At 35.9% G+C, this 12,919-nt stretch overlaps 1 protein-coding gene across 2 annotated transcripts in view; it reads right to left on the reverse strand.

Annotated features, from left to right (window-relative positions):
• The window catches only part of cdh12b (cadherin 12b), a 138,576-nt gene that overhangs the window by 68,351 nt on the left and 57,306 nt on the right, over positions 1 to 12,919 (reverse strand). For both annotated transcript variants that reach the window (XR_001608923.1, XM_016267949.1), the window contains exon 2: positions 6,963 to 7,402. Coding sequence is in view for 1 of the 2 variants with exons in the window: in XM_016267949.1 (XP_016123435.1) it covers positions 6,963 to 7,196 (234 nt within the window). In the remaining variant the exon portion in view is untranslated. The remainder of the gene's footprint in view (positions 1 to 6,962; positions 7,403 to 12,919) is intronic.

The following is a 12,919-nucleotide window of genomic DNA, read 5'->3' on the forward strand; positions in this document are numbered from 1 at the left end:
TTTTTGTGAATGTGTGTTCAACAGTAAAAATGTTTGAAATGCCAGGGCGAATTTTTACTTTTTGGGTGAACTGTTCCTTTAAGAAAAAGCACAAAAGTGAAGCCGACAGCAGTGCAGAAACTGAATGGTTTGTTGAAAGGGCTGTTTGGATAGCAGTTGATGAACAGATTGGGCTGAGAAAGGCTGAAGATAAATGAAAGATGATGTCAGTGCAGGTAAAAAGCTGTGAGAATGGCAAGACTTCAAAAGATCTGGAGCAGCTCTCCCAGCTTACATTATTGGATTGGGTCAGTAAATACCCACCTCAAATTTTCCCAGACAACATAGCATACATCTCTTTTAGACGGAGTGATTTTTCATTTATCAGGCACTTTGTTAAGGGCACGGATGTTCTTCTGTGTTCCTGTACGTACAGCTTTCCTCTGCACCTTTCTCACCAAAGCTTACCACGGGATGGACATACACACAGAAAAAGCCCAGTCGGTTGCGTCTTTGTAAACACTGTATAAACCCTTGATCCGCTTGGGCCTCCTGATGATTCGTTTGTGCTCATCTGGGATTGAAATCCTCAGATATGAGGTTAATGTGATCCAGCTTAACTTTCTGAGAAGCTCCTTCTGCTTTACAGTCAATATGAAATGCTGTTTGCATCCGTAAACTGACGGAAATACTATAGTATCATGTGGGGGATTCTGTACTTGTGCTTAAGTATTATTGAGAAATCAATACTTATATTCTTACTCAATTACTTTTCTAGTGCAATTAGAAATTGCCATTTCACTTTTTCTGCAGGTCATCTGGACATAAATCTTACTCAATTTACAAGCCAATACAATGTATTTGGTCTTAACTATGATAATTCGTCCTTGCAAAGAGACATTTCATTAGTCACCACAACCGTTTTGACCTAAAGCAATGCATTTTAATCACTCCTGATGATGGACTGACTTGACTCACAGTCGCGGATCATTTCATAAACAACTATATTCAAATGTCAAACCATTAGAAAACCAGCTGCTGGTATTATAAATGCAGGTCATAGGTTTGAGAATATTGGATTCATTGTCTTAGAGACATAATCAGGACACTGAGGAAATTGGTATTAAATGGATTTTTGTGCATCAGAGAAAATTCTCCACTGTCTCTTGATTTCAGCAGTCAATATCAAAAGCTAAGGAAAAAATAATACGCTTTTGCTTTTAAATAATTAGATACAAATAAATTAACAATTTACTGTACCTCATATCTGTTTATGTCCATTCAAGAATGTTTTTAGCTACATGTAATTACAGTACTAATATTTAAACATAAATTTCATATTTTTACTTATATGGATTTTATTTAAAGGTCATTAAGTACAGTATAAATGAAGTCAGGTGCTTGTAAGGATGGGGTTAAAAAGTTAGAGGAATTCATTATAGCTGAAAATGATTGCTTCAGACTTCAGAGGCGGAGCAAGTTGAATTTTCATGCAACATTAAAAATAATCCCCCCCCCTTTGGAATAATGTGCTTCAATGAATCATGCACAATAAGACCAGGAACGTGCATTGAGAAAGTAAATGGGGTCGATATTGATTTCATGTTGACTTGAAACATCATAAAATGACACAGAGATACACATCCTATCAAATTACTTTTGTATATTGGTTCATTTGCTTTTTAAAATTACAGCTACCGGATATGAAAGGTTAGAAAGCGAGGTTGACTGATGGCACTTTGGCTAATGATGTCATAAATAATGTTACATTATAAAGTTGCTTAAACCCACGGACCTGTGTCTTTGAGATTATGTATAGTCTTTATTATGCTATTAGCTCAGATTACTGAAGAAAGAGGTGAATTGTGGGTGGTCACAAGTGACAGCGAGAGGAGGGTTTAATGGTGATTGAAAGGCTAAAGCAGGACAGGGAGAGGAAGAGAAAGAGAACTTGATTTACAGTCAGCCGAATGGTTGCGGTTTTTCCTGCGAACAGACATTGCTCAACACCGAGGAGGGTAGTGCATTATTTAATTGCAGAATTGAAGCTTTGGTATTCCCAAAGGCTCAATGAGGCTTTTATTCCTCCGTAATAAACGATAAAATGCTGATGTGTTGTAGAGTTTCACCAGTATCTGGAGGCTGTGATGTTCTCATGCTCACAGCTTTTGCATAAATGCATAACGAAAAAAAAGTACATCCGCCTGCTGTTGCATATTATGTGTCAATCCATCAACTCTTCTGCTTTAAATGAATATTTCATGCTTGCAAAAATGTTATCTCATAAAATAAGATATCTATTTGATCTCTGCTGCCAAAATTCTCTGTGTACCACTGCAACAAGTTCTGCTATTTCTGCTATGCAGGACATGTATATGTCCCTGTTATATGGTATTTGTTGTAATGGACACAATATTAAACTCACAATATTTAAAAATGGATGGATTTAAATCATTGCACTACATTTGGGTATTGCCATTTTTGTTATTTCCCTGGGTGCTGCAATAACTTCTATTATGAAAACTGGCAATTTGATTATTTAATTATCCTTTCTTTAATTTGAAATTATTCAAACAAAGCATGTTTTTGGGGGGGATTATTGTTGTAACCAGTATTTATTTATTTTTATATGTCCCCAATATTGTTGTCTAACCTGTTAGTCTTTTGTTAAACACCTTTGACTAATAAAAGCCACTTCCTTGCTGACATCATCTTCCAGGAAGTGGCGTCATTTTGGAGGGAAATCAATGACACAAACATCAGAAAGCAATGGATTACAAATGGATTTGATGAATTCTGTGATGTTGTGTGGTTTTAGTAGATTATTAGTATTATTCTGTTTGATACAGTTGCAAAAATTATATTAGCAACACTTCAGTAATGAATTAAAAATCTAAATTAAAATCAAGGAGTCATCTTCCTGAACATTAGCACGTGAGCAAATGCGACTTAAACAAGAAGTTAATATTGAGTGAATTACATTTTAGACACAATATTGTCAGTTTTTTTTGTTTGTTTGTGTTTTTTTTTTTTTTTTTCGTTTCACTGAAGGAAATAGATTTAAACAAAGTTGGAACAGAACGTTTGTGCCTCTCAGAGCAACACTGCGGTTGCTGAATGAATCTCTTTTTGAACAAAACATTTGAGTCAGTGATTCAATAATCCTTTCATAAAGCCATTTTGAACGAATCATTTGAATGAATGATTCAATGAATCACTCATTAAGACAGACTTGCCGCCACCTACTGGCGGTTTTAGTGTTTATAAATATCAAGCGTAGCGTTAGTTCTGGCAGGTCACGTTAGTCAAGCTCGCATCAGCTGACTCTCAGCTGATCCCCATCAACCTATGGGAATGCGACACCTATCTAAGTATTCATGTATAAGGTCCCGCAGTATTATCAGCAACTCCATCCCCAACTCCTCCTCTGTCAGTCAGGATTCAGCCTTCTGATTCTCCTTTGAATCAGACTAATTCTAAAATGAGTACATAACATTATTGAACTTTAACGATATCTGCAATACATTTATGTTGGTTCTGTTCTGTTTACCCTGGGGGGGTTATCGCTGCTCTCTATGCTCTCATCCATGCTAGGCTGCATGGATGCGCAGGGAGTTCTTGCCCAGAACGGAACCATACCGGCAATCCAAACTGTATGCTAATTGTCAATCATCTTTGACGATAGTGGTCCTGACAGAAGTACTGTGTTTTATCGATGAAATGCCTAAACTCAGCGTTTTTTAATATCGCACACCCCTAGTTTGTAGTACTGCACATTACTATAGGGTTGCTGAGGTGTTCTGATATGGATTATTTAAACGGTTAAAAAGTAATATGAATATAAATAAATGCATTCAAGAGCTAAATGTATGTATAGTCTCTCCATAAATAAATGTGATATAGTCTGTTGTGTTTTGTAACAGGTTATGAGAAGCCTCACTCTTCAGAAATACCAACCATTGCACAAACAAAAAGCAGTTTGCATGGTACATAGATAAAGTTAATGGACATGGCAAAGAAACAATACAAAGTCCCAAGTGCAATTTATGCCTAACTAAGGCTACGTCCACACGAAGCCAGAGCTTTCCCTATCCAATCTCCCCCCCTCTTCTCAAGAAATATCTGCATCCACACGAGACCACAAAACTGATACATAACGATGTAGTATACATGCCAGACCAGTATGTGGCGCTGTAATTCTGCCACAGAGATACACTAAAAACGGAGAAGAAGACTTGGACTATGTGCATAAACCTTGCGCTCGGTATACAAACGAACATGGAACAATACATGTATTAATCTGTGTTAATGTTAGTTTACAAAAAAACAATCATTCAGTGTTTGTTCAGGTTTGTGTTGCTGTTACGTGACGTAGCGGTGTCTGACTAGGGGCGAGACGTGGGCTGATGACATCATAGCTTCAGAAAATATACGGATTCGCTGTCCACACAAAAAACGCAAGGGAGGTGTTTTCAGATTTATCCACTCTGGGACCCGGTTTAAAAAAATATCGGTTTCACTCTCCCAAAACGCTGAATCCGTGTGGCTGAAACGCCTATACGATACAAAATGTATGCGTATACAGCTAAACGCATCTCCGTGTGGACGGGGCCTAAGATGCCTAAAGAAATGCAAACATTGTTCTTTCACTCCTTTCTCATTTTGTTTATTCCTTTGACACCATGGCACACAACAGATCCCCCCCACCCACTCTCTGTCACACAGCAGTAAACAAATGTTACGAGAGTCTTGCATTTATTAATCCAAAATAGACAAAAGCCAGTCCCTGGTTCAATGTAAAAACAAAGCAATCCGAAAGAAAAGCTTTCTTGCATTTCCTCTTACCGCTAAACCCCAGCCATGATCTACTACGGTCTCGGAACTCATTGAAAGCGCATTGTGGCATTACTGTGATTATTTATTTATCTTGCATTATGCTAATCATCTTTGCTGCTACTTTGGCTCATTGTCCTGATTAAGACGTCTTACGCAAACTGCTCAGAAAAGTATGCAAAGCAGATGCAGCCAAAGGTTGGTGAAGTATTCCTTCTGTGCCCCGAGTCATGTTTGCTGATGTGTTGTGGCCTTGAGCATTCCATTGTCACCTTTTTCTTTGTTTCTCCTACTTCTCTTGGCAAATTCACATTTACTTGCTTGACAATGAAACAGCTCTTGCAGAAAGTGAAGAAAATCCTGTACTAAGAAACCTGACAGTATAGTTCAAAATAAAAAGTTAAGCAAATGCTAATATGTCGTTTCCTTCTCCTCGGAGTGACATAAAGGATGTTCAGGTGATTTGCTCCATTAAAACTGGGTAAAGAGTGGAGGGCACAAGTTCATACTTCATTAGAGGGAAAATCCTCTTTAAATGTTAGATAAAGCGAGGTGTTCAAATCATGCTCGGCTCGGCAGGGGACGAAGCCATCTGTTTTAAGATGAATTTGGCACAAAATGAAGCTCTAATCACTACTAAGAAGGAACTTCACTCTGGGAGATTTGTGTAGTCTCTTCCTCTCCACATGTCTGTATGTATTTGGAAAAAGTAGGTGACAGTAACACAGAGGCGAGGCCCATCAGCGATGCATCTTACTAACGTGAAATAATATTCATACTGAAATGTCTCATTTTAGTTGATAAGTGTGTGGAAAGATCAGGTCGGGTTATGATCTGCTAAAGGCAATGTTCTTTGGGAGGCTACGGCACTTTTCTGCATGAAAATTAGATTCCAGCTTCATGTTGTGTTGTTATGACCGCATATTTGGAAATGCACCACTGAATATGAATGGTTTGTGATTAAAGATCACTGTCAGCGTGTACATGTCTTCCACCAAAACGTGTGCATCATGCTAAAAGCCAATTTTCACCTGATGACAGATTCGTGTACATGCAATACAATAGAAAAATTACATTATTTGACCTGTCAGCTGCATCATTATTAGAATTAATGGCAAAGTTTCCCTGTCTGTGTTGTCTTGTGGTTGGATTTTGTCGCTTCCAGTATGTGCTGATATATTTACCATAAACACATGATTTTTTTTTTCTTCTTTAATGAAACATTTTATATACCAAGCGTTCTTCTGGAGTAACGGACTAAAACAGTCAGCCAGAAACCACAGTGTGAATTAGCCTATATTTGTTTTGACAGCTATGCAAAGAATAAAAAAATGTTCACTTTTCATTCACTGATATTTGCATGTAACTTAGACAAGAAGTATTTTTAGTTTATATATATATATATATATATATATATATATATATATATATATATATTATACACACAAAGAATAAAAAAATGTTCACTTTTCATTCACTGATATTTGCATGTAACTTAGACAAGAAGTATTTTTAGTTTATATATATATATATATATATATATATATATATATATATATATATATATACTGTACACACACACACACACAATAGGTTTGCACTTATCCATTGTAAATTTTATTGATCCATTTATGCTTGGCATAACTGTGGTCTGAGTTGGTTCTAAATTTAGTTTCTAAATGAATTGCCACCCAGGTTTTATGCACATATGTTTGTATGCATGGTTAGTGAATGAGACCGACTTTGTCAATTCCGTCTTCCGGGTCTTACTCAGCTGAGTTTGTATTACTTCTGAAATCAGTGATTTAACTTTCCTTGATGTTTATCAAACACTGTTACAGTATTCCAAATGGGTAGGCTGTTACATAACTATCTTGTAAGTCATGGTACAAAAGCATCTACTGGCAGATTGCAGTCCATGTGCTTTTGGTTTAACTTAAACTGAGTCTCTGAGTTTAATATGGAACAGAATGTGTTATTAAATTAAGACCAGCGAATATAAGCAGTGGGTCTGGATTAAACAAATGAAAGGAAAGTCCGACAGATCGGGCACTGCCTTTGGCTCAGCAGAGTATGACTTCCGAAAGCTGTTACAGTTATTAACCAGTGTTACAACTGAAATGCAATCATGATCAAAGTGCGCTTCTTACCTTTCCAACATACTGTGGGTCTGAGCCCATGTACTCCTCAAGCACAAAGAACTGGTTCCACACCCAGCCCCTCTTGACCCTCTGGAATCCTTTGGAACCTCCATTCCTTCCTGCCGCCGATGGCCCCGTCTGACTGTGGGGCCACTCTTGCCCTGGCCTGCTTTGGAAGGGAGCGCAGGAGCTCTGCTCAAAGAGGAAGCACAGGAACAGCAGCAGGCAGTTCCTCCTCAGCATTGGGCGGTCTGTTACGGCGCTGTTCCCACGTCAAGGTCCAGAGGAAAAAGGGGAGGTGAGAGACAAGAGATCCAGGGCTCCGAGGCTCACGAGCTGGAGCGTGAAGCCAGTGGGGATTGAGGAGAGGTCAGGGGTCTGGTGCTGTACCACTCCCCTCGCTGGAGAAATGACTCAGGTCAACCGGGTAGTAGATTCATCACCTGCAACTGAAAAAAAAAACAGAGAATTCAGTTGTATAGCCAAGAAACAGACATTTAAATGATTTTTTAAAAAACGTAAAATAGCTACAATATACATTTTGTGGAATATCTAGTCCTCTAGAGATATCAGTGACCCTGTTTTGACCCCTGTTTGGCATCTGAGAGGATGTTCGGTGAAAGCGGAGAAACATAAATCCTTAATACATCCTCTAAAATGCTCTACAGCTGCTGAGGAATACTGTCTTTCTAATAATAACGCCTGTATATTCACAGCATGTCCAGTCTTAGAGAGATGTGGAATTGCAAAATATATAGCTGTCATAGCGGATATGCATGCATGCATATCTGTCTTGAGGGCAAAAACGCTTTTTTTTACCTTGATTTTGAAATCTGTTGGAATTGAGGTACCTGTATACACTGAGTATTGAGTTAATTAATATTGTAATATTAAATAATAAATTATTTCATGAATATTTGTGCAACATCTTTCATTAAATGTTTACCACATTATCAATGTTGAAAACAGTGCTACCTAATATTATTTTTTTGGAAACTGTGATGGATTACTTATATTCATCAAGGATGCATTAAAATGAGCAAAAGTGACCGTAAAAACATTTATAATGTTACAAAAGATTTCTAATTCAAATAAGTACTGTTTTTTGCATTTTATATTTTCCAAAGAATCTTGAAAAAGTGTTTCCACAAAAGACTTAAGCAGCAAAAAATCTCAACTTTTCAATGTTAATAATAAGAATCATTATTAAGAGTCAGAATTGAGCACCAAATCAGCATGTTAGAATGATTTCTGAAGGATCATGTGACATTGAAGATTGGAGTAATGATGCTGAAAATTCAGCTTTCCATCACAGAAATAAATTAAATTTTAAAATGTATTACATTAGAAAACAGTTAGTTTAAATTGTAATAATATTTCATAATATTACAGTTTTTACTGTATTTTTGATCAAATAAACGCATCTTGCTATTCTTCATGGTTTAGAGTAATATTACTTTTAGTAGTAACAGTATTAGGTCTGTGCTGATGCAATCATATAAATAGAGCAATATTTGTTGTCATGATATTGTATTTTAGATCCTTTTACCAATATTTTTATTTTGTGCATTCATAGCATGTCCTGCAGATCAATAAATGAAGAAGCAAGTCATCCAAATAAGCACAAACTGGCAGACTTATCTCAGCGTGGTCAGAGACATTTCTGTGAGGTACGAGAGATTGAATCTGATCTATCAGCTCTCGTGTTTGATGTAGTTTGTCGCAATCCGATTTATGATTTTATGATGCACTGCAATGCATTGAAATGTGACATATGTATCATGATGATATCATATCACAAGCTAGTTGTGGATTTGTTGAGCCCAAGATATTTGCGACTTATTTTTATGTGACTTTTTAATTTATAGCAGGTACTTTTTAAAATGATATAATACAAGTAAACTGTAAAAGTGACATTAGACTTTATGTTTAGTGATGTGGATGTTGATTTGATGACTGTATCTTTCTTTTACTTTCACACCCGCATACGCTTGTCACTGCATGCATTTCGATGGTAAAGTGGAGCGGACATTTATCTGTGAATAATTATCACATCATATCATGTTAAGAATAACCTTTGTCACTTTGTTAGCAAAAAGCAATTGCATTAAAGTCAACAGCAATTTTACATTGAAGCTGTCACCAGGAGCAGCTTGTAATTATTGCTGGGATCCATCAAGGATCGTAGCGTGCTAGTGGTTATCTGAGCATCTCTGGCTAGGAACGCGTTCAACAAGATGTGTCAGGATCCTAAATTACCATGATTAGATGGTAATTTAATCAATCAATTAGATTCTCTGAGAAAGGGACAAAGCGTTCCTCTCATTCAAAAACAAAAACAACAAATAAAGCTTTCAGCATGGATGTGGCTGACATTAAACCATATCTGAGATGCAATGGATCACGGAACGTCCAAGAGCAGAGACAAAGACATGTCCATAATTACTGGGGACTGTCATATCTTCAGATATTGCTGCCATAGGCAATTAAGCACTGTTTTAGCAGTATGAGATCAGTTCTGGCAGTTTATGAAAGAGAATGCCTTCTAATTGGTCACTACTAACAGACACTACTAAGAAAAATAATTGTGTTAGTAAGACCAGAAGAGTAAATCCAAACGCCTGAGACCATATTGGCCATATTTTTTATATATATAATTAAAAAATATATAATTATATATAATTATATAAAAAGATATATAATTATTTTTTTAAAAACACTACCATTCAGAAGTTTGGTGTCAACAGGAGTTTTTAAGTTTATTATTATTATTATTATTATTATTATTATTATTATTATTATTATTATTATTATTATTATTATTATTATTAAGTCTCTTATGCTCACCAAGGCTGCATTTATTTGTTCAATCAGTACTGTAAAAGCCTCAATATTGTGAAAAAATTAAAAAATAAAATGTAATTTATTCCTGTGATGTAAATCTGAATTTTCAGCAGTCACTACTACAGTCTTCATTGTCACATGATCTTTCAGAAATAATTATAATATGCTAATAATACAATGTATTACTATCAAAACTGAAACTCAAAACATAAAAATGTATATATCTGTTTTTTTTTTCATTTGCAGTAGTCTTTGATAAACAGAAAGAAGAGCATTTATTTCTATTTCTATTTTTTACTTCTTTTTTTTTTACATTAAATAATTTTAAATGTATTTATTTAATAATAAGATTTATAACATTTATTTAATTACACAAATTAGTGTGTCCTTACTGAATAAAACTATTCATTTCTTTCTTTAAAAAAAAGTGTATACTACTGTTCAGTTTGAATTAAAATTCTTTATTTTATAGAATTATATGTTTAATTTATATAATGTATTACATTAAATGTTAAAATGTGTTGACTTGTCTATAAATAACTTAACTTTATTAACAATTTATAAATGCTGTTAAAGTTTTGTCCATTGTTAGTTCAAGATATGTAATGCACAAGTTAATGAATCTTATTGTGCAATGTTTTCACTTGTGGTCTCTGTTTTTTGGACCCCACTGTAATTATAACAGATATTTGTTGAGCCTTTGATCTTTGGAAATGTCAAAGGACTGGAAGAGGCACATAAGAGACAGACACTCTCACGCAAATGAGGTGCTAGGATGACATATTTGTCTGGTGCATGAGTAGACATGAAAGTATATGAAAGCTGCACTTAGGTTTGATTCTGTAGTTATATAACACATGTCCCAGTGTTTCAGTAGCCAAAGACTTCCTCTACCTCCTGATGTGATGCTGTAACAGAGGAACTGTACATCACTGTGCTCATCGATCCTGAGAATCCAGTGCAGATCATAGTTTTGAAAATTTTTCCAGCTCTCACACCACCTGATTCATCCTGATGCCAACCCAATAATTATCTGATATGCCTCAATGCTTCTCGCCTCTCCTGTGTGGTTCATTGGCTTTGGGATTGATCACTAGCTGTTTGTGTCCAGGTCAATGTGCTTATCAGTTTGCCAGCACTGAACCCCACCTGCTACCACCCAGTGGTGGTTTGGCAGCATTCAAGTGCATCAAGTGTAAACAGTTACCCAGGCTTGCCAGGTTTTCCAGTTAGCTCACAATAAATCTGGAGGTGCTGGCGAACCAAGAACGGTCGGAGGAGGCCAAAAGGAGGAGTAGCTCTCCAAGCCCGCCAGACTCAATACTCCTGCAGGGGAGGTGTCAATGGAGAAGCAGTTGACTTCTTATCCCTTGATGTTCTCAGCCGAAACAGGCTTTTTTCAAAGCCAAATCAAATCAAAGAGACACTTCAAACTGGTTCATATAGAGCGAGAGCCGGCTGGTGAAATTTAACCTGCCTGTTCTAATCAACAAGCAAATGTGAAAAGCTAAAATGATTCTGAGTCATAAATTTAAGCAACGGTTATAAAATCTCAGCAGTAACTTCAGGCTCTTATCATGCAGGTTCCATCTGAGTTGTCCCCAATGAAATGTGTCTTGCTAAATCGTGTTAGATAGCATATTTACTATCTAACACGATTTACTGGACTATATGCTGAGTATTTGTTAGGTGGAAAGCAAACAGAGGAACGTCCGTTTGTGTCTTGACAGAAATGCATGAAACAACAGTCAGTTTTATATTTCTGCACATATTTAGTAACTTAGTAGTAATTTAATCAATATTTATTTTGATTAAATTTATGACATTTTGTTTAATAATTGTATAATATTTAGCAATTTATGTTTATTATATATATATATACAGACACACACCCACACACACACACACACACACACACCCCGATAACACGGAGCCTGGGCCTGACAGCATTCCCTGAGTGTTGCCCGACATTTCCCATTCTCATCACCTTCAATAATCAGCGAGCATATGGCTCGCCGAGCTGCCGCCGCCGATTAAGAGGCGGGAGACGAAACTCCCTGGGAAAGTTATTAGTTGTCAGGCCTGTCGTAAACATGATTAACTGATAAGCAGCTGCAACTGTGGCAAACTGGAGAAAGAAAGATGGAGCTCATCTGGATGAAGACCTTAATCTAAAATCTGTTTATCACTCAATGGTAGATGCGGGGGTGGTGGTAGTTTAATTGTGTCGAAGGCACAGGTGCGTGTGTGTGTGACTGTATGGTGAGTAATATTTTATTAGGCATGGAAGTCGTCGCTGTTTTAATTAAGGTAAATGGATGCTTGGAATTCTTTGGGGAGTTCTGAATGATATCATATCATTTCTTTCTGGCCAACATCGTATACTGTAAATCTTTAAGGACCACAAACCTCAAAACAGGGCTATGGCTGCAAATTGTGACATGCATGAGTGCTTATTTGAAACATTTTAAAAAGTTTGCTCAGACACTGACATTGATGTTATTAACGTTCTGGCAGCATTTAAAATGTTAAGCATTTTATGTACAAACATCTTTTGCTCTATTGTAATTGAGATACTATTATAGATTTTATGAATATTTTGAATCACTTTTTTTCCCATTTTAATTTTAAGTAAAGTTAACTTTTTTTTTTACATTTAGCTATAAGTTTCTATTCTATTCTATTTTGTTATATTCTGTTCTGTTCTGTGATTTCTTGTCATTTCATTACTTTATCCATCCCTGGAATTTAAAATGTTAAAATGAATGTTAAAAATATCGATGTATATTGTAACTGAAATATTGTACATTTATCTACCAGTTTTTTTGTCTGTGATAGATAGATAGATAGATAGATAGATAGATAGATAGATAGATAGATAGATAGATAGATAGATAGATAGATAGATTTCTAGCTTTCTAAAGCTGTGCATACATAAATAATTTTACATTTTAAATAATTTTACATTTTAAATGCTGTAAGTGTGTCTATATTTTACATTTCAATGTATATCCATCTTAAAAAATGTAAAAGTAAATGTTAATATTGGTATATATTGGATTAAATTGCTAGGACAGGGGCTGAGGACTGTCCCATATGCTGATGTGTATTCCATCATTAAA

This window comes from Sinocyclocheilus grahami, unplaced genomic scaffold (genome assembly GCF_001515645.1).
Source record: "Sinocyclocheilus grahami isolate Dianchi unplaced genomic scaffold, SAMN03320097.WGS_v1.1 scaffold41.1, whole genome shotgun sequence".
NCBI classification, from domain to species: domain Eukaryota; kingdom Metazoa; phylum Chordata; class Actinopteri; order Cypriniformes; family Cyprinidae; genus Sinocyclocheilus; species Sinocyclocheilus grahami.